Genomic DNA, 21535 nt, shown 5'->3' with positions numbered 1-21535 from the left:
GGGTGGCGGTGGCGGTTTGGGAACCCGATATTCTCACGCGCGTGCACTGCAAAAAAAAATAGGGGGGGGGGGAGGGCGGAGCGAAGGTCCTCAGAAGCTGCTCCTTCGTTCGGGTTTCCCTGCTACTTCGGCAGTCTAGGACATCCGGAAAATGAAACCAGCGGCGGCCGGTCGGGCGAATAACCCATTTGCTCCACTTTGTTTGGCTTTTCCCAGCGCGGAAGCGGGCCAGACCACGGAGTGCCCTCCCCCTCCCCTCCCCGCGGCTGTAAACAAAGCCAGGTGATAAGATAGGGCGCGAATCTCGACGCGCGGAGACCCCGTTCCAAGTCCCGCCAAATCGGAAAAAAAAATCATCGTCCTCGCGGGGTGTGTTCGAAAAGTTTGAGGAGAGACAAGAAGGGTCGAGCGAGTCCCACTATAGCACTAGCGTCAGGAACACGTGAGAATGCGCGTGAGAGGTAAGCGCGCTTGAGTGAGTGAGTGTGTGTAGGCACCGGAGTGCATCATACCGTGATATGACCGAGCTGGCTTGTGTGTGTTTTCAGTCGTCCGTCTGTCTGTTCGTCCGTCCGACGCTAGCCATGTGCTAATGCACGGCGCTCACGCCCTTCCTTCCTCAGCATTAGGGCCTAACTGATAAGCCTACTTGCCCAGGGCGGCGCCTAGCCCAGCCTGAAGCCTCTGGGCCCTGGAGCTGACTAGACTGACTAGAATAGCCCCACAGGATGCCTGGCCGCCCCGCCCCGCCCCGCCCGTTCGTTCGTTCCTTCGTTCCCCGTGGACAAGGCCGCACTCGGTGCCTGCCTGGTGTCTCTCCGCGGCCAACAAACAACAACAACAACAAGGCGAGAGCCCCTTTCGGATGCAGCGCCACGCCCGGCCGGCACCTGTCACCTCGGCTGGCCGGATTTCGTCTGCAGGACCCGGAAAAAAAAACAACAACAAAAACTTTACGGGCAGTTACTAGGGTTCAGCTAGAATAATTTGATTTTCTCCCAGAATTGCTACATTTTCTTTACGAAACAGGTACTTTAAAAAAATGTTAAGGCCAGTCAAGAATGGTGTCTATTGAGAGCAGGGCCCCTCGTTTCCCTTGGTGACTTTTCCCTTGAAATGGGGGCTGGGCTGAATGTGGCACTGTAAGGGCGTCGGCAGGTGGGTGTGCATGTTCCGTGTGAATGTGTGTCCGTGTGTCCGTGTACCGGCAGGGTCCGCAGCTCGGCGGCTCACAGTGGGCCAGACGACCGGCGCCGGCGGCCAAAATTCTAAACGTGTTTTGAGCTGCAAAGTCGCTAAATGGGACTCGAACCGAACGTGTGACCCCACCAATGGATTCCTCGTTGGGAGAGCGATCCATTGCGGTGGGGTCACACGTTCGGCTCAAGTCCTGTTTAGCGTCTCTGGAGCTCAAAACGCGCCTTGAGTTTTGTCCGGCTGCACCGGTCTTTCGGCGAACCCACTGCGGGTCCGGGCTGTACCTTGGCCCGCTTGGGCGGCGACTGCAGCACCACCTCCTGGACGGTGAGCGAGGCGCGCTCCTTGTTGGAGTTGAGCAGCGCGTTGGCGACGGACTTCTCCTCGCCGCGGTGCAGCGTGGTGGTCTTGCGCACCATCCTGGTGATGACCTGGCGCGTGCCCGAGGGCTTGCGGCGCACGCACGACTCCTCGGTGACGGTGCCGTGCGTCTCGGTGGACAGGCGCCGCTGGGTGTGCACGGCGTGCAGGTCGGCGCCGCCGTTGGCGTGCTGCTCCACCAGCTGGTGGTCTCGGTGCGCATCGCGGTGCGCCACCACGGACGACGACGTCAGGGGCGCCGTGGCCACCACGTCGTCGCGGTCCCCGCCCTCCCGGGTGCCCTGGACGAACAGCCGGGACGACGAGGAGCCCGACGACTGCGCCGAGCTCTTCATGAAGCGGTACATGTTGGCGGCGTGGTCGGTGCTGCTGTCCCGGTGGTTACTTGCGGTGAGGGGGTTACGGACAACAACAGCATCCACGGCACAATCACTTCACTGCACTCGGGGGCACACGCGCGCGCGCGCGACGCAGGGGCGGCTTCGCGAACTGGTTCGTTCAGTGGCTGGGGGTCTTCGGAAGGGGCATGGCTTTCGCCATGGACTGGGCGTGCGTTCGGGTCGCCGCGTCGGCCACAACTGTCAGGACGTCCCGGCAGTCCGGGCGGCCCGCGCCGCTACGCCCCGCCCCCCACCTCCGCGCCGTCCGCGCCGTCCACGCCCCGGCGTCGCTCGCGTCCCCCCTCCCCCTGCCCCTCTCTCCGAGGCGTCCCCGCGCGCCCGCGGCGCCGCTGCCCCCTCTCTCTCCCACCCGCGGCCGCGTCCGCCGCGTCACACCTGTTGCGGGCGTGAGGACGTCCGCCCGGGCTGGCAGGCAGCACTGGCAGCACTGGCAGGCAGCCTGGGCGCCGGGCCGCCCGAGCAGGCAGACAGGCCCGCCGGCCCGCGTGCCCACAGGGGCTTTGCACACATGTTCGCTCGCATAGTCCGCGGTTCAATCCCCCTCCATCGATCGGAATAGAAAAATAAATCTTTTCACCTGCCTCCGTCTCTCTCCCGCCTACGCGGGGCGCCCCACGAGTGCGAGAGGGACAGAGCGACGAGGCGAAAACAAAGGTCGCGTCGGTATTCGAACCCGGCACCCTGGCCGCCTGGAAACGACGCTCGCCAAGTAGGGGAAGCACCGCTACCTCCACACTGTAAAAGCGGGCAGCATCCACCACACTGCAACTGGACCAGACCAATCGCCTTTATGGCATCGCCGATTTCGAATCTGGCGTAGTTGTTGTTGCTGCGGAGGCAAGACAACAACAACAACACCAATAGTGCACCGCCGTGAAACGCGAGCGGCGCGCCACGGCCCGGCCGGCTAGCGGTTCTCTTCGCGAGGGCTGCTGCGGCGGCAAGGCTGGCACGGCGTGGCACGGCGTCGTCCTGGTATGTCTCCCCGCGGAGTGAAGGCCCCACCAGTGTAGGGCCCCACCAGTGTAGGGCCCCACCAGCGCTGGGCCCGACAAGGCCCTTGGCCCGTCAGCCCCGGACAACAGGGCCGCGGGTTCGACGCCCGGCGGCGGCAGCAAGGCGGCAGCACGCTTTTCGCCTGGAAGTCCCCGCGTCCACCGAGCAAGCACAACAAAGTGCTTTGGAAGCGGGGCGGGGTGGCCGGCGCCGCAGCCCTGAACCACTTTTTCGTTTTGTCCATAAAGAATGACTGAATGAATGAAAAGGCTGGGCGCTGCTCGTGTGTGGGATCGGCTCAAGGAGCGAGCGAGAAGGGAGACGAACACGGCCTGGCTGCGCTGGCTGCCTTCCCACATGGCCCACACCGCGCCGCGCACCGCCCCGCACCGCGGAGCAGCCGATGCAGGGAGGGCCCGGTCGGTCCACCGGATGCAGGCAAGCCATGTGTGGATCGGCAGGCAGACAGACAGACAGACAGACAGACAGACAGACAGACAGACAGACAGACACACAGACGGAATTTCAGGCTGTTATTTCACACAGCTGCACTAAGCGTCTAGGCCTAGAGTATCGGCGGAAAACCGCTGGCGAATCGGTTCAACTGAAATCTTGCACGTCCCACACATCACCCTCGAAAAGAGCGACCTACAACCGGGACTCTGACAAGTCTCTCTGTCTCTCTCGCACTCGTCGGTCGTCCCGCGCAGGGATGCAAGAGAGAGAGACAGATAGACAGACTCTCGGCTCATTGAGCGCACAAGCGTCCTCACCGGAACGCCGGAAGCGCGGTGATGGTCGCTGTTAGTTCCGGGGGAGAGAGGGAGGGGGGCACCTGTGCGCCACACCCCTTGCAGTGGCCAGGCGCCGCGACAGACAGATAGACAGACAGGCAGACCGACAGACTGACAGCGCCCTGTCCAAATGAGGCTGCGGGGGTTGCGCAATGCACACCTCACATCACATCGCCTGCCATTCGCCCCGGCCTGTCCCGGCGTGCCGCGGCGTGCCACAGCGGTCGGAATCTGATCCCGGCCGTGGCCGTGCAGGCCGTGCGCGCCGAGCGGCTGCAGCGCCGCGCCCACGCCGAGACGGTCCGCGACAGGACCCTGACCACGGCGTCGCGGCCGCGCGTCGAGCCATATGCAGCGCGGCGGCGCGGGTTCGATTCCCGCCCACGCCGAAAGCCTTGCCGGTGGGTGCGTGCACTGATTCACCCGCCGGGACGGGTACCCGGTACTGCTGAGGGACAGCGCCACTTTTGGACCCCCGACCGACCATCCGGGACCGTCCGGGACCGTCCGCGCGCGTCAGGTCGGCGTTTCGAGCGTGGGTGGGGCCACCACGCCGCGCCACGCCACGCCGCGCCGCGCCGCCCACGGTTCGCTGACACTCCAGTCCTCCAGTCGGCATGCTCCATCGGCGCTGTCACGGCGGAGGGGCCCAACACGTTGTCGTCGGGGAGCCTCGTCCTTCTCAATCAGAATCAAAATCCACGCACAGAGCACCCTACCTGGGTGCGCAGGAGTCCGTGCAGACCGATTCCGAGAGTCTCGCGCTGTCTCTCTCGCACCGATACGGGACGCCCCAAGAGTGCGAGAGAGACAGCGCGACGAAACCGCGAGTCGAGGAGTCCTTCGCGAGCTGCAAGTCGTTTCCCTGCAGCTTCCTTTGCCTTTGCTGGAGGCGCGGCGCGGCGAAGCTAGCGCCCCAAGGCCGGACTGCACAGCTGCACATGACGCAGCCCACCCCGCAGCCCGCGGAGGGGCACGCTGGATTCGCCACGAGACCGGTGGAGGCGGTCGAAATCTCAAACGCGTTTCGAGCTGCAGAGTCGCTAAATGGGACTCGAATCGAACGTGTGACCCCATCAATGGATTCCTCATTCGAAGAGCAATCCATTGGTGGGGTCACACGCTCGGTTCGGGTCCTGTTTAGCGACACTGGAGCTCAAAACGCGTCTGAAGTTTCGGCCGCCTCCACCGGTCTTCTGGCAAATCCACTGTGCGACGATCCTGGCGCGCGAGGCACTACACCGCGTGCATGCGACGCCGCGCCCAGCGCCGTGCTGCAGCATGCACTACATGCAGTCGCCCACGGCGTTGGCCGGGCCACGCCGCCACGCCGGGCCTGGCCGGTCCGGCCAGCAGCCATCTGCCCGCCATTGTTCCCAATACGAATACGACACATTCCGCGGCTCCGCGGCCCGCCCACACGCTCCGCTGCAGCACCTGGCCCCCACCCAGCCCCGCCGCCTCGCCGCCTCGCTCGCCGGCGACGACAAGCTCGTCGTCCTCCAGGACGTCCCTCGGCGTGTCCTTTTCGCTGGGCCCGGCCCGGCCCGGCCCGTCCGCCCATGCCCGGCCGCCGGGTTGGCCGTCTCGCCGGCCAAATGGCCAGCCTGGCCAATCACAGTGGGCCAGAAGACCGGTGGAGGCGGCCAAAACTCCAAACGCGTTTTGAGCTCCAGAGTCGCTACATGGGTCTCGAACCAAACGTGTGACCCCACCAATGGATTGCTCTTCGAACGAGGAATCCATTGGTGGGGGTCACACGTTGGGTTCGAGTCCCATTTAGCGACTCTGGAGCTCAAAACACGTCTACTGTTTTGGCCGCCTCCACCAGTCTTCTGGCCCACTGTGCTAACCCACCAACGGGCAGTCCGTTTCTGTCGCTCACTCGCAACAGTGAGCCAGTCTGTGCGTCTGTTTGTCCCGCGGCTGTTGCCGCCAGGGGGTTCCGGCCCGACGACGCACACGCAAAAACACACACGCACACACACACAAACGCGCCAAGTCGCCTCATCAAATTAGTCCCGACGAGGGAGCAGTGCGAATGACGACTCACTTTTACAGCCGCGTTTGTACGGACGCCCCTCGCGCCCGCCGCCCACCAGAAACAACAACAACAAGCGGAGGGAGACCTCAACGCGAGGCCCTGGCCGGGTGCAACGTGCGCCACGCGTTGCCCCTTACGCGTCGCCGTGTCGCTCGCGGTCTGTTGTTGTTGTTGTTGCTGGTGTACCGGTGGCACGCGGGACGCGCACTTAACGCCTCGTAGCGGCCCGCTTCCGGCCAGCAACAACAACAACGTCCGCTTTTGTTTCCATTGCACGCATCCAGTGCAGTAATTGACATCGAAGCAGTGCCGGCCAGCAGCAGCAGCAACAACGCATTCCCACATTGAATCGGCTCGCCGTGCCGGCGTCGCGGCGTGCCGGCGTGAGCGTACGACGCGGAACTGTCGTCGGACTGCAGGGCCGCTGCCGCCGCTGGCCGGCCGCCAAGGGCGCAGGGCGCGCAGGGCCAGGGTCAAGGTCCTGCAAGGGCCACTCCCTGCCCTGCACAACGTCGCGTAGGCCGCGCTGCTGGACCTCGGACACCCCCGCCACGCCCCGCCCCGCCAGGACCGCGGTGGCCCACCAGCTGGCGAGGCGCGGTGGGCGTCGCGAGGTAGGGCGTGGCGAGGCGGGGCAGGGACCGTCCACGAGCGCGCGGCCGGCGCGGCCACCAGGCGACGACGCCGAGGTTCACGAGGAGACATTTGGTACGCAAAGGGCGACGAAAAAGAAACAGAGGGCGATGGGGTGGTCAAGAGGCCTGGCTGCGGTGTGCAGGAATGAATCAACAAACGAGGCAATGACTAAGTGGATGAATGAATGATGGGAGCAAGGAGGGAGGGGAAGAGAGACGCGAACAGGTGGGAGGCAGGGTGAAGGGAGGGTGAAAGGGGTAGGACTGGTGAACCGGGCGAAGGGATGACGTGACTGGTGAAACGTCGGATGGCCGTAGAGGGAGTAGGGAGGGGGCACGCATGCAGCCTGGTGGGCCGAGTGGGCCGAGTCCAGGCAGGCTGTGCCGCGCTGTGCCGCGCTGTGCCTGCCGACTTGGCCTTGTTCTTCGTCCCACACTAGAGCGCCAGCCAGCCGCCAGCCGCCAGCCAGCAGCGAGGCAAAACTGCGAGGGTCGGACGGACGGACGGACAGGCAGACAGACAGACAGGAGATTGACGGTGGCCTGCCGAGGCGCGCACATTACCCACGCCCACGGGTTCCCATTTTTAAGCACGCTGTCACTCGGTGGCTGCAATTTCGTTTTAAACACCAGGAAACCAATCGGCCCGCCGCCCCCCGGGTGCGAGAGAGACAGAGCGACGAGGCGTCTCTTCGGGATCGGCCTGCAGGCGGCGGGGCGGGGCGGGGCGGGGCGGGGCGGGGCCACCCACGTCGTAGGACTTCCAATTCGCACCACCGTCGTGCGAATAAGGCCGCCTGTTGTGGCCAAACGACTAACCAATGAGAAGGCTCCATTTTGGCGCCAAATTCGAAACGGCAGCACGTGATTGGCCAGGCCAGCACCGCGTGGCCTTTTACTGGCAGACAGGTTGTTCTAATTAAGCGCCGACACCGCAAGTGCTCCGCGCGCACAAGGCACTCGGATAGCCATATTGCCGCGCGGCGCGGAGCCTGGAGTCCCTTGCGGGGACGACGAGAGATTGTGCACCCACCGCCAGCCGGCTGGAAGACAACACGCCCCGCAAAAGACCCCGAGCGCACAGTGGATTTGAGGCGGTCAAAATCCCGGACGTGTTTTGAGCTTCAGAGTCGCTGAATGGGGCTCGAACCGAACGTGTGACCCCACCAATGGATTGCTCTCCGAACGAGGAATCCATTGGTGGGGTCACACGTTCGGTTCGAGTCCCATTTAGCGACTCTGGAACTCGAAACGCGTCTGGAGTATTGGCCGCCTCCACCGGTCTCCTGGCAAATCCACTGTGGAGCGCGGCAAGTGCGTCTGCCAAAGCAGACTCTGAGAGTCCCCGGCGGGCCGGACAAAGTAAGAGCACTGCGCTGCCTCCACGCGGACCGAGAGGCGTCTTCGTCGCTCCCACTCCCACCCCGCCCCACGAGTGCGAGAGAGACAGCGGAACGGGAAGAGGCCGCGCTAGGGGAGCACAGAGCGCACACAGTGCCCACACAGAGTGGCACACACACACGCACACAAACACAGAGGCAGGAAATATTATGAATATTGATCGGGCAGGTCGGCACGCCGCGCAACGGCCCACGCAGCAGCGGCAGCAGCGCGGACGCGAGCGGAATCGGCGGCCAGCCTCAGTCCGTTCAACGCAAACGCCTCACAAGTCATTTCGAACTATTAGTGACAATTGATTTTCCGACGAGAGTTGCCTCGAGTGTCGCTCGTTTTGCCTGCGTTTTTTCAGGTACAAAATTAAGAGAGAAGCAAATGAGAGAAAACCGCCAAGTCGGGGGCGTTCTCCTATTGTCCTCGCGTGGCGCGCGGCGGACTGGCTGATCATGAACTCCCCCGCACGCTTTTGCCGCTTTTGCAGTGAAAGTTTCGACGAGGCTGCCAATAATGATGCCGTACTTTCGTCTCGACACGTCGAACTTAATCGCAGCCGGCAAAAGCTCCGGCGAATGACAGGCGGAATAAGGACGGCAAAATAAAAAATTATTATTTTTTTTTGTGGAATAAAACTAATTGAATGGAGAGCCAATGCAGGTACATAACAACACGTGGAAACGTTTGCAGTTTCCGTCTGCTTCTCCGATTAGCATTGGGCTTGTTAGGATTGCAGCGCAATCCAATGGAATCCAATGCAATCGGCTGCAATCAATCCGATTGCCGCGGCACGAGTCTCTCCTCCCATTCTAGTGGTCCACTCCGCCACATCACTGCAGGCGGGTGTGCAAAAAATAAAAATCAATCGAAAAATGCATTTGCTATTGGAGAATGTGCACAATCCACACGACAAACGTGCATCCACAGGTTGTGTGAATACAAAAATGCAACCGACCGAAGGCGTTTCGGTCCAGCCCGATTGCGATTGCAGTGTGGGATTGGCGACTGATTGCAAGCGAATCCTCGGGTCGCGTCGCCACCATCTGCCACTGCCAACCCAGCACGCCGCTGTCTCTCTCGCGCCCAGACGGGCCGTCCCACGAGTGCGAGAGAGAGAGAGACACGACTCTGTGACGGGGCTTACGTCACCGCGTCCGCCAGTGGTTCCACAGCTGGCCGCCGAGGAGTCCGAGAGGGCGCCACCAGGCGGCAGTGCACCAGTCGGCGAGCGCGGGCCGCGCGCCCGAGCGCCGTGACGGGTAGGCAGCCCAAACGGCAGCGCTGCCGGCCGGGCTGCCTGCGTCGTGCGTCGCGGGCGCAGAGGTGTGTCGCTCTGCTTCGCCTTCGCGACCGCCATCATCGTCGGCGCGCTCTGTCTCGCTCACACCCGCACCCCGACGCACCGCGCCCCGCGAGTGCGAGAGAGACAGAGCGACGCGCGCTACAAAAACCAACAGCGAAAGCAATAGGTGTGCGTCAAAGAAGCCGTGTGACGGGGCGACCAGGCGGCGCTACGAAGCTTGGGGGCGCAAAGAAAGAGACACGCATACGGAAATCAAGTGCGGAGGAAAGAGCGCGGAGATCGGTTCGGAAACCACGACAACACGCCGAACTGTCCCGCCGCCAACTTAAACGGAAGCAAAGCGAGCGAAATGAGAAAAAGAAATGAAACGAGAAAAAAACGATAATAACGCAGCGGGACAGTGCTTCCTCACTTTTTTCTTTTTTTAAAACAATGAAGGAAAAGGAGATGGCTCACCTTCTTCCACTTGACGCAGCAACAAAAGCGGCACGAGCAAGTCGACATTAGTGAAGGTGCAAGTGCCGCATGGATAAAACGACAACAAAAATCGGAAGTTTTATGAAAAATAAAATTTCCGACAGTGGGTGCAGTGAAAATGATGGCATGATGCATGGATTGCATAGCAGCGCAATGGGGGCTCCCGTTCCACGCGTTCCACGTGTGGGCAGGGCACTATGTTAGCGGAGAGGCGCTGGAATACTCGAACCGGAATCGGGGGGAAATACAGTGGCGTGGCTCCATGCGGTGCTGCGCGCATGCTCCTAGATCCACCCTCTTAAACTTCTCGTCTGTCTCTTTTTTTTTTTCGCGTCAAAAATTTGCCCAGTCTGTGTGTTGTTGCCGGCGAGGGCCGCCGCCTACCTGGAAGTGCAGGATGATGGTCCAGATGAGGCCGAGCGTCAGCTTGGGGTTGCCGTCCACGATGTCCTCGGCGCGGATGTTGACTAATTTGATCTGCGACAAGGAGGCACAACCGCCAATCAAATTGGGTGCACACTCGGTCGAAAAGTCTCAAAAATTGGCCTTCATATTACGAAGAGTGCAGTTTTTCGTGGTGATCTGGTCACCTACTTACCTTCTTATAATACAAGAAGTCGAGGCACATCTGAACGTTCTGCAGCATGTGGAAACGCATGCTGCCTCTCTCGCGGGGCTTGAAAAGGGGGGGAGAAGACAACAATTAGAAAGACTGCGACTTCCAGTGCCTACTACACGGGGTGCGGATTGAGGACTCCGCCCTCTCCCCTTTGCAACAGTGCCGGATTCGGACCAGAGCACGCGTTGCGTCGCCTTGCGTCGCGTCTCGTCGGGGAAGTCTCGGTGACGTGTCGCGGGGCAGGACGTGCGTTCCGCGAAGGCGCGGCCACTGTGTGTGTGTCTCTCTCTGTCTCTCTCTCTCTCTGCTCCCGAGGCACGTGTTTGCGGATGCCATGCCGATGCCGGGGCACGCGGTGTGCACACCAGGGCCACGCCGTGACACGCCGTGACACGCCCCCACCGTTCCTGGACGTCGAGCCCAGCAGTGACTCAGGCCGGCCAACGCAACGGAAGTAGAGTAGCCCACCTCGCAGGGGCTGTTGCACTCGAACCGCACGTCTGACCTCACCAATGGATTGCTCTCCGAGCGAGGAATCCATTGGTGGGGTCACACGTTCGGTTCCAGTCCCATTTAGCGACTCTGGAGCTCAAAACGCGTCTGGGATTTTGGCCGTCTCACCGGTCTTCCGGCCCACTGTGTGTTGGCCGTCCGGAACGGCCTGCAGGTGCAAGGGCACACCCCTCAAGACAGTCTCCCTCTCCGTCGCACTCGCAGGCCGTCCACTAACAAGGGGAAATGCACGCCGCCCGAGGCGGTCGGGAACACCGACGTGCTCTGCAGAGGGAGGGGCTGGCGGCCGTAAAGAATCGCCGCGCACGTCAAAGCTACGCCCCCTGCCTCCACTCGCAGTGCTTCCAGTGTCTAGACTTCCAGTGTCTCGTCGCGCTCCCGCTAACCACACACCTCGCGGAGCCGCCCCGCGGGCGAAATGATAAGTGTGGGACGATTTCGCGCGATGACAGCTGGGATAAGGGGAGGGTGTACACTGTCACGACGCACAGTGGGCCAGGAGACCGGCGCAGGCGGCCAAACCTCTAGAAGCGTTTTGAGCTCCAGAGTTGCTAAACAGGACTCGAACCGAACGTGTGACCCCACCAATGGATTCCCCGTTCTGAGAGCAATCCATTGGTGAGGTCGCAAGGCCGGTTCGAAACCCATTCGGCGACTCTGGAGCTCAAAACGCGTTCGGGATTCTGACCGCCCCGTCCGGTCTTCTGGCCCACTGTGCGTCGTCGAGATTGGCGGTGGCCGATCCGACCGGAAGCCCAAGCCGGATCAAAAGCCAGGAATGGGTGCAATTACAGTGTGCCGTCCGGTTCACCTTGCCCACAGCAACGGCCGGGCCGGGCGGTACACTGGAGACTCACCAGCGGCTCCCCGGAGAGTACCTCGAGCAGGGAGATGAGGTTGTGGCCATCGCGCAGGTCCTCGAACAGGTCCGTCACGTGCCGGTTCACCTGCGGGCAGAGAGAGGCAGAGGCACTGTTAGACGGAGACAACGACACCCAGATGAGCACGACATGCTTGATGAGACTCAAAGTTCACTTTGGCAGCACATGCGTTTGGTCAATGATACACAACTAAGAAGAAAAAACAACACAGCAATTTTACAGACCTTAGTCGATTTTATAGCACTGGAACAGACCATTAAGTAAAAAACCATGCACTTATACTTGGATCAACAAATATATACTGGCTTCGGAGCGTTGCGTCTTTTCCCCGCGAATTTTCCCGCCAAAAATAAATAAAAATCAACACAAAAGGCTGACGGGCGACCCCGAAACCGACTACTATGGAAATGCAATCTCCTGCCTGCCAGCTCGGCCTGCCCGGCCAGCAGGCCGCCAGGCTGCGGACTTTAACGCGCCGTAAAGCCCGGGCGGGTGCACACTGTACGCAATTCGCAGTGTACGCACGCCGAGTGCGCAGTGTTATGGTGCACTGGCAGCACGGCGGCCTTCTCGCAGTCGTTGCCGGCGTCCGCCATGTGGCCCAGCCCGCCAGGCCAGCCCGGGAGCGGCCGTCACAGCGCAACAATTTGCAAACGACGGGCAGCAAAGCTTTCAAACGCCTCGGCACGACAGAACCGAAAAAAAATTATAAATCAAATCTTAAGGGCAACCCTGTCAAATCGATAAAAAGCTCGAAAAGGGTCCAAAAGGACCTCCTTGTCCAGCAGAATCACACCCACGGGGCTTCAAGCAGTAAGACCCCCGAGCTCAGCTGACCAAGCCTGTCGTTTTGTTTACTTTTTTTTTTTTTGAAACGCGACCCAGTTTTTCAGCGCGTGTCACGGGCCGGACAATGCCGCTTTGAGAAGCCGGGCAAGATTTATAGGGCGTCGTCTGCTGCACCAGAAGTCAAAGGGGGGCCGCGAAATCGGCCTGGCCAGGCCACGCCAGATATGGCGGGCCACACAGGCAGGCAGGCTGACGAGCAGACGAGTCAGGAGAAGTCCGATAGAAGTCAAAAATATCAAAGTGGCATGTACTGTGCGCAGTAAGAAAAAAACACAATAAAACAACATCTACCGTGAAAAACAAAAAAAATCCATAAAAAAAGTTGCAACCGAAAAAAAACATGCATAAGACGACTGATACGTTCAATAACGCAGGAATAAAAACAAAAAAAAACAAATTTGAATAAAAAAAATTGCAGCGTCATGCAGAGAACTGAAAATAAAAGTGCCGTAACAGTTTAAAAAAAACAACAACAGAATGCACACTGCAAGGAGCGAGTTTCACATCATTCAACACAGCCATGCTCTGAGTGAGGCAAAAAAATAATCAATGGGGCACACATCGAAATGTACGCAGTATAGAAAGCTTATCCGAAATCAACAACAACAACTACAACAACAGCGAAACAAACAACAACAACAGGGTGGCCTTACGCTGGGGGACGAGGGCCCGGCCGCGGACGTCCCGGGGCACACGGTGAGGCAGGTGTAGTTCTGCAACAACAGCAAAAGCGCAGTCAGAAACACGGCGGATTACTGGGCGGCTTCGGGGACCGTGTCGCGCAGACCGAGGCAGGGCGACGCACAGCCCTTCAAAGGGGCCGCCGGTACAGCGTAAAAGCTGGCCGTAAAGGGCACCCACTGGCCACCGAAGGGCCGACCCACCCACAGTGGGCCGGAAGACCGGTGGAGCGGCGTCCAAAACTCCAGACGCGTTTTGAGCTCCAGAGTCGCTGAATGGGACTCGAACCAAGCGTGTGACCCCACCAATGGATCGCTCTCCGAACGAGGAATCCATTGGAGGGGTCACACGCTTGGTTTTAGTCCTGCATAGCGACTCTGACGCTCAAAACGCGTCTAGAGTTTTGGCCGCCAGCAACGGTCTTCTAGCCCACTGTCGGATCTCACTCGTTATAAAATAAAACGGGAAATAGTTGGAATCGACTTTATGAAACTTAATTGGAGATGGTTAGCATTGAACGCGGCAGCAGGGAGTGGTACGCACCTTGACATATTTCCAGTGCTGTGGAGTGGCAGCGTGCGAACAGACAACACAACGAATTACACTCAGGTTATCACTCAGCGATCATGACAACGCCAAGAGAGGCAACAGCTACAGGGCGGACAATTACTACTATCGGCTGGCACAGAGCTGAGGCAGTCTGGATTAGGCGAAGAACTGTTTCAAAGAAAGTTAATTTTACAATGGACGAACTGCCTGCTGCGAAACGCCTTCAGCCATTTCGTCCGGAAACAGACGATACAGCGCAGACCCCTGGAAGGAAACGGAATCACAAAACGTCGATCTGACTCGGTCTTCTTCTTTTTTTTCCAGTGCCCTGTCGAAGAAAGGCGTTAACGTTTTCGCCGAGTGCTCGCCGCGTCGCTGCGTCGCTTTGTCGCTGCGAAGGTCAGGAAGGCGAGCCATTCAGCCGTCCTCGGGGCACCCATGGAACCCATGGCGCGGCACGGCACGGCACCCACTACTAGGCGCGCTCGCGGCACGCGCACGCCGACGAGGAATGCATTCATAGCATTCATGTCGCTCGGCGGGGCGCGGAGCTCCAACAACTCTCAGACGGTCAGAAAAGAGCGAGAGAGGAGAAAGACCCCCACCAAATGTAACGAATTTTTTTTTCCCGAAATTTTAACACGGCCAGTCTTCCTTCCAGACAGAGGACCAAAAACTGAAATCGGCTCGACACGCGGATCCCTTTCTTTCGCGAGCCACGCTTCGGCACAAAACGGGCGCCGAGTCACCCCGAAGGTAAACAGACATATTACGCAGACACACGAGCGCGAGCGTGTACACACACACACACACACACACACACACACACAATGGCAAACGTGACGCGACGCGACGATCGAGACCGATGACTTGTAACGGGCTGGGCAGCGAACCGTGCGTAGGCCGGGTAAGCAAGTAAGTGTGTGTGTGTGTGTGTGTGTGTGTGTGTGTACATGGATGTGTGCCCCGCCATATTACGTCATATTCTTTCTTAGTCGGTCCAAGTACCAGCAAGGCAGCAAACGCACACGTGCCCAACCGGTGCACTGTGTGGGCCCGGGGAAACGCAAATGAGTCCGACTGTGGGAGGGACGCGGAGGGAGAGAAGGAGAGAGAGAGACAGGAGCAGGAGACCTGCTGCGCGAGCGAACGCCTGCGAGGTAGGCACTTCGGTGACACCGGTGCGCTGCAGCGGTGGGATTGCCTACCTGCCAGGCGCTCTGCGGGACCGCACCGCGGTCCAGAGTCGCTGAATGCAACTCGAACCGAGCGTGTTACCCCACCAATGGATTGCTCGTTCGGAGAGCAACCCATAGGTGGGGTCACACGTTCGGTTCCGAGTCCCATTCAGCAACTCTGGAACTCAAAACCAGGCCCGGACTGGCCAGGGCAGACAGGCAGAAAAATCTGCCGGGTTCTTCGGGTTTGGGACCAGTAACGTCACAAAGTTGGTCAAAAAGTGATTGAATCTCCGAAAGTAGCCGTTTTCGCTGAATTTGAGCGGCCACTGCGTCCGATCTAGTTGCGGCCAACGGCCTTCCTCGACGCCCAAGTATTCTTAAGACCCTGCTCTTTCATGCCCTGTATCGGGAAGACGTTGACCACAACGATTTTGCCTTTGACCGCAACGATTTTGGGACCAAAGTTGGTCAAAAAGTGGTCGAATCTCGGAAATTTGCTGATTTTGCTGACTTTGGGTGGCCACTGTGTCCAATCTATTTGCCGTAGAAGGCCTCCCTCGACGCCCAAGTATTCTTAAGACCCTGCTCTTTCATGCCCTGTATCCGGAAGACGTTGACCACAACGATTTTGCCTTTGACCGCAACGATTTTGGGACCAAAGTTGGTCAAAAAGTAGTCGAATCTCGGAAATTTGCTGATTTTGCTGACTTTGGGTGGCCACTGTGTCCAATCTATTTGCCGTAGAAGGCCTCCCTCGACGTCCTAGTATTCTTAAGACCCCACTCTTTCATGCCCTGTATCGGGAAGACGTTGACCACAACGATTTTGCCTTTGACCGCAACGATTTTGGGACCAAAGTTGGTCAAAAAGTGGTCGAATCTCGGAAATTTGCTGATTTTGCTGACTTTGGGTGGCCACTGTGTCCAATCTAGTTGCCGTAAAAGGCCTCCCTCGACGTCCTAGTATTCTTAAGACCCTACTCTTTCATGCCCTGTATCGGGAAGACGTTGACCACAACGATTTTGCCTTTGACCGCAACGATTTTGGGACCAAAGTGGGTCAAAAAGTGGTCGAATCTCGGAAATTTGCAGGTTTTGCTGACCTTAGGCGGCCACTGTGTCCAATCTAGTTGCATTAAAAGGCATTAAAAAAGTTGGTCATGAAGGGTAAAAACAATGATGATCGGGGGCCTTTTACGGTCTTATCCGCCGGGGCCTTTTGGGGGCCACTCCGAGCCTGCTCAAAAGGCGTCTAGACTTTTGGCCGCCTCCACCGGCCTTCTGGTAAATCCACTGAGAGACACCTTTCCTCATTGGCAGCGGTGACTGTGTCACTCTGTCCGTCCCCAAGCGTCGCGTCCCCTTGCGTCAGCCAGACCGTCACGTCCAGACCGTCACGCCCGGCAAGCTCACGAGCGAAAACAACACGAATGCTTGCACTCCGGCCACGCCGCCACGCACGGCGGGGACAGGGCAGGGCCGGGCAGGGCAGGGCACATGCGGCGACAAGCAGCGACCCTGTAGGCTGGAGCCCCACTGGCACACTCTGCGAAAGGCCGGATTTCAGGAGTAGTCCGCCACGTCGACAAGCATTCGGACATGTCGATGAAATTTAGGTAAGCATTTCGAAGTTCAAACTTGAGCAACGGCTTGGAGCCCCGGAAGTCACACCCGCGGGACTAAAGAGAGTGCCTGGACTTCCAATTCCAGGCACTCCTGAGTAGAGTCAAACACCGCCGAGCCATCTGACTTGGTGTTGTTTTGGGGCAGTGTACCCAACAACGCAGGAGGCGCGTCGCACAGTCGGGCTACTTGGTCAATATTGGTCCGGTGGCTCTTTCTTTCCCTCTGTGTCTCTCTCTTCTCTCCCGTTCCTTCTGTTTGCTCGGACACCCCGGGTGCCCGTGCCACGCACGAGGGCACGCGGCGCGAGTTCAATTAACAGCATCGCTCCGTCTCTCTCGCACCCGCACGGCCCTACGGGCCGCCCCGCGAGTGCGAGAGAGACGGAGAATTGGGCGGCAGATATAGCGCCACCTTCGCTTCGGAATCGCCCGATGGATCTTGAAGGGAACCGACCGGCGGCCTGCCCTGCCCGGCCCTGCCCGGCCCACGCGAGGCGCGAGCTTTCCTCCGCAGCCATTCTCCGTCTCTCTCGCTCTTCCCTTTCACTCTCTCCCTCTCTCTCCCTCTCTCTCCCTCTCTCTGATTGATAGGGTCCACACGAAAGCCATTTATTAGGTCGCAGCCCACGCTGGATGCATCTGCAGAGGGCGGCGCATCGGACACACGCATCTGGAGCGCATCTAACGAGGGAATGGATCGGGCCAAATCGCGGCGCGGTATCCACTGTGGAAGACAGACAGACAGACAGACAGACGAAGAAAAAAAAACGAATCAAAAAAACGCTGCAAACGACATGGAAATGGCGTATTATCAGTGGAGAGCACCGCTGCAAGACGCACCTACACTGGATAACAGACGAAGGCCTGAAAAAAGGTGGGATGCTCCGTTAAGTACACTAGTTTCCATGCAAAAGGGCTCCGCTCGGCAAACAGAACCGCGAGTCGGCGTATCGCGGACAAAAAACAGAAGCCGCTCCGCAAATGCAAGCTTACCGATACCGGCCGACGCCGAGACAACGTTACCTGCAACAGAAGAAGAAAAACACGTCAGTTTCTAGCGTTTACACACGTTTTCTCGGAATTTCGGAAGGAGTTTCGGTTACTAAAGGAGTCTTTGAGTCCGCCGTCACTGCGCCTCCCTCGGCCCTCCCTGCACTTTGGCTGCAGTTGAGTGCGGCGCCATTATCTGCGATTCTCCTTTGGCAAACCGAGGGAGTGAGAGAGAAAGAGGAAAAAAATTGCACAGAAAAAGACTAGGAACACGGCGGAGTGCATCTGAGTCGTGAGAGAGACGGGCTGCTACTTCCTGGACTCGAACGCACCCCCTCATCATCGCGTACGGGTGCCACAAGTGCGATCAATTGCACACTGCAGGAATAGGCCCAAGGACACGGCAGACACTAAACCAACACTCGATGGGTGGCTCCGGACTTTGCACACTGTCAGCACTGAGAAAACCTTACAAACTATTTCAGGCCTTACAAAGAAAGGAGTTTGTCATAACAAAAGTATTTTGAGCATACATAAGCTTACAAAGAAAATAGTACTTCGTAATTTACGAACTATTTCTTCGTATAACAAAGTAAATTAGTTTGTACGTACGTATGCTCAAAATACTTGGTAAGGTTTTAAGCGTCAGGCAGAGGCAGGAGAGGACGGAGGTCCTGTTGGAGCATAGCAGCCATTGTAGCTTGCAACCAATACACTTGCAATGCTTTCATTTCCTCTATTACTTTTCGGCCGTCTCTAACTTTTCCACACAGCGATGCGGCACTTTGCTCGACTCCGCTGCTGCACACGACTCCCCGCCCCGCCCCGCCCCGCCCCGCCCCGCCCCGCCCCGCCCCGCCCCGCGTCTCCTCAACCGTGTCCGCCTGCCCGTCTGCAGGGCCAAGGGCCGAGCTGGAGCCGGGCTGCAGAACGGCGGGTCGCCTCGTCGCTCTGTCTCTCTCGCACTCGTGGGGCGTGCCCCGGCGCCGTGAGGGTGCGAGAGAGACAGAGAGGAGGACACTCTTCGGAGCGGCCGCACGGCCGTGACGACCGCGTCCTGGAGGCGCCCTTAGCAGGACAATGCCGCTCAGCGACGGAAGACGGACGGACAGACAGACAGACAGACAGACAGACGTAGATCAAGGCGATGAAGGATGCAAAGTTGCCGCCATTTTACGAGCGACCGGTTCGGTGTTTTCGCCTAATTTCGTCAAGTCAGACCGGCCTGAGACAAACAGGCAAAACGCATCTCTGGCCGCGCCGTTTCCACAAAGACACCGTGTCCTTGGTCGCCGGCAGGATAAAATCTGGAGCTCGTTCGAGAAATCGAATCGGCAATCGATTGGTGGCGACACGGGCCCGAAACTAACACTGTTCGGGTATTTTGAGATTTTTCGAATGTCCCGCTGCCGTAAATTTCAAAAACATCTGATCTCCATCTTTTTTTTGCAAACTAATATTCTAATTACAACTTATCCTCAAATTTTGGTCGTCAGGCATTTTTCTTCCATATAGAAGGAAACAACGGCCGAAAAGCACTTTTCAGACTGCTTTTACATCATGAAAAAATTCACCTGAATTTGAGGAGTTTTAATGATGAACAGGTCAATTTACAATTTCTTGTAAAAAAACAGTGCAGTCTGGTACAAATAACAGGCAACATTCTTAAAAATACTTCATGAAGAAACCAAGTTTCGCGTCTTAAACACTGGAGCAGAAGTCGCCTAGTCACTGTTCTCTAGTGCCAGTGCAGAGAGACGGAGAATCTTTCGGCAGTAGACATTAAGACATCGTAGCATTACGAATATCCGTACAACATGAGTAGACAGTTGCGAGAAGACATGACAATGTCAGCATGAGATGCAAATTGCGTATTTTACGAGGATTTATTATTTGTAAAGATTACAAACCAAATTGCCGCGCCGATTGACCTGTTGTAAAAAATCTACGTTCGTCTCGCAACAGTGAAGAGTGCGTCGTCGCCAGGGCCATGGAGAGTTTTCGAGTGTGCCCGCTGCCGCGCTCGAGTCGGCATGGAGAACCCCATGCTTGGATGGCTCTAGATCCTTATTGGCCAAACTGACCCCTCCCCCACCCTTTTTCCCTTCCGTGGCTTCCTCTCCAAAGACGGCGAGTCGATTCATCGCTCTGTCTCTCTCGCACCCTTACGGAGAGCCCCATGAGTGCGAGAGAGACAGGGGGACACAGTCGAGCCAGGAGCCGGCAGACATCAATGAAGACACCAGCCAGCCCAATCATGCCTGACGAGCTTGACCCAACTCGAGAGCAGCGGAGCGACGCACGGGCGGCGTCCCAACTCGGCAACGCTACCCTACGGCCTGCAGACTCATTCCGAGAGTCTCGCTCTGTCTCTCTCACGCCCACACGGGGAGCCCCATCAGTGCGAGAGAGACAGAGCGAGACTCTCAGCCCGCGGAACGCACAACGCAACGCGTCACCGCACGACTGTCGTCACACTGACGACGAAGGAATCGCACTTGCTGGTCCCTGCGCGACGCGGGGCCCTCTTCTGTCTCTCTCGCACTCACGGGGCGGCCCGTTCAGGTGCAAGAGAGACAGACACAGTCTTTCGGAATCGCTCGACCGACCGGCCGGCGATAGGTTTTTAGGAGTGCCGGGGCCAAAGTAGAAGTGGCCGCATTTGACGCGAACAGCAGTCGCACAGCATCTCACATTCCCTCCCAACGTGCCTCGGGCCGGAGGCATTTGACTAGGGTGGGCGAGGAAGGACAGAACGTGACTACGCGGCTCATTACACATACACACACACACACACACACACACAGTGAGAAGAGACCGCACAGGAGCTGCTTAATCATTAACTCGGACCCGGTCCTAAAACGCGCCACGGCATAGCACACGCACACTCATACCACGCCTACTGTGCGCTGTGCGCGGGCAAGGTAGCAATAATCAGAACCGGTCGGAAGTGTGACCTGCTCACACACACACTCACACACACTCGATGACGCAGCAGTGCCGCAGTGGCGGCGTCTTACCTTTTTCAGGTGCTTGTTGACCCATTTCGTGAAGGTCTTCTTCTGGATCGCGTCCCGCTCGTCTGCAACAACAGAGAGGCAAAAATAAACACCCAAAGTACATACGGCCGTTCAGTTTCTAGACGCGCGTCGGGGACAAGTTGGGAGAAGGTGGTTGGTTGCACACACACACACACGCAGAGCACACAACACTAAAATGCGTGCACACTGCAAAGCCATAGGATTCGTCTCGTCAGTTTCCCTTGAGAAGGAGTGAGTCCGACTTGGAGGCGCTTCCAGTGGCGTATCTAGAGCCGCACAGTGGGCCAGAAGACCGGTGGAGGCGCCCAAAACTCTAGACGCGTTTTGAGCTCCAGCGTCGCTAAATGGGACTCGAACCGAACGTGTGACCCCACCAACGGATTCCTCGTTCGGAGAGCAATCCATTGGCGGGGCTACAGACAAGCACTCACTGAGCCAGGCGGTCCAGCGACTGCGGAGGGCGAGGCGAAACAGCCACAGGATCACGACCGTCATCAAGCAGACCAGCACGGCGAACAGCGCGAGCGGGAACGGCGCGCCGCCGGGCCGGGCGTCCAGGTCGCCGTCGTGGAGGCCGTGGAGGTGCGCGTCTCCGGTGCCGGCTCGCCGGGCGCGCGCCGCGGACATGGCGGTCGTCGCGTGGGTGTTGTCCGCCACACTGCTAGCCGCGGCACTGCACTGCGAGGCTTCGGCCGCTATCCGACGGACATCGCCGTCCTCGGCCGATCACGCCACCGCGCTAGTTTATGCTAAGGAGGCGCGTCGCCCGGGGCTGGACCGGGGCCTGGACGGCCAGCGCCGGCCCGGAGGGTGACTTCATCTGTTTACCAAAGCGGAGCGCGGGGCCGCGGGGCCGCGAGACCACGCCGACGACGCCCTGCCCGCTGGCGGTCCTATTCGAACGGCCCGCGGTGGGGCACCACACTGTGGGCCGGAATACAGGCGACGGCGGCCAAAACTCTAGACGCGTTTTGAGCTCCAGAGTCG

General features: G+C 58.8%; 1 protein-coding gene across 15 annotated transcripts in view; it reads right to left on the bottom strand.

The window, feature by feature from the left end:
• LOC117650213 (dystonin) overlaps nucleotides 1-21535 on the bottom strand; it is a 130173-nt gene that overhangs the window by 61338 nt on the left and 47300 nt on the right. For 7 of the 15 annotated variants that reach the window (XM_034393533.1, XM_034393543.1, XM_034393613.1 and 4 more), the window contains 6 exons: nucleotides 20528-20589; nucleotides 13707-13724; nucleotides 13136-13195; nucleotides 11610-11699; nucleotides 10219-10296; nucleotides 10005-10097 (listed from right to left, as the gene is read on the bottom strand). In XM_034393533.1, the coding sequence (XP_034249424.1) occupies nucleotides 10005-10097; nucleotides 10219-10296; nucleotides 11610-11699; nucleotides 13136-13195; nucleotides 13707-13724; nucleotides 20528-20589 (401 nt within the window). Of the gene's footprint in view, nucleotides 1-1481; nucleotides 2146-10004; nucleotides 10098-10218; nucleotides 10297-11609; nucleotides 11700-13135; nucleotides 13196-13706; nucleotides 13725-20527; nucleotides 20590-20979; nucleotides 21113-21535 lie in introns of those variants that run through there. The other 8 variants (XM_034393640.1, XM_034393604.1, XM_034393630.1 and 5 more) reach the window with 5 other exon arrangements.

This window comes from Thrips palmi, unplaced genomic scaffold (genome assembly GCF_012932325.1).
Source record: "Thrips palmi isolate BJ-2018 unplaced genomic scaffold, TpBJ-2018v1 HiC_scaffold_10, whole genome shotgun sequence".
Lineage (NCBI taxonomy): Eukaryota > Metazoa > Arthropoda > Insecta > Thysanoptera > Thripidae > Thrips > Thrips palmi.
Note: the sequence above shows the minus strand (reverse complement) of the source record. Positions and strands in the feature narration are given on the sequence as shown.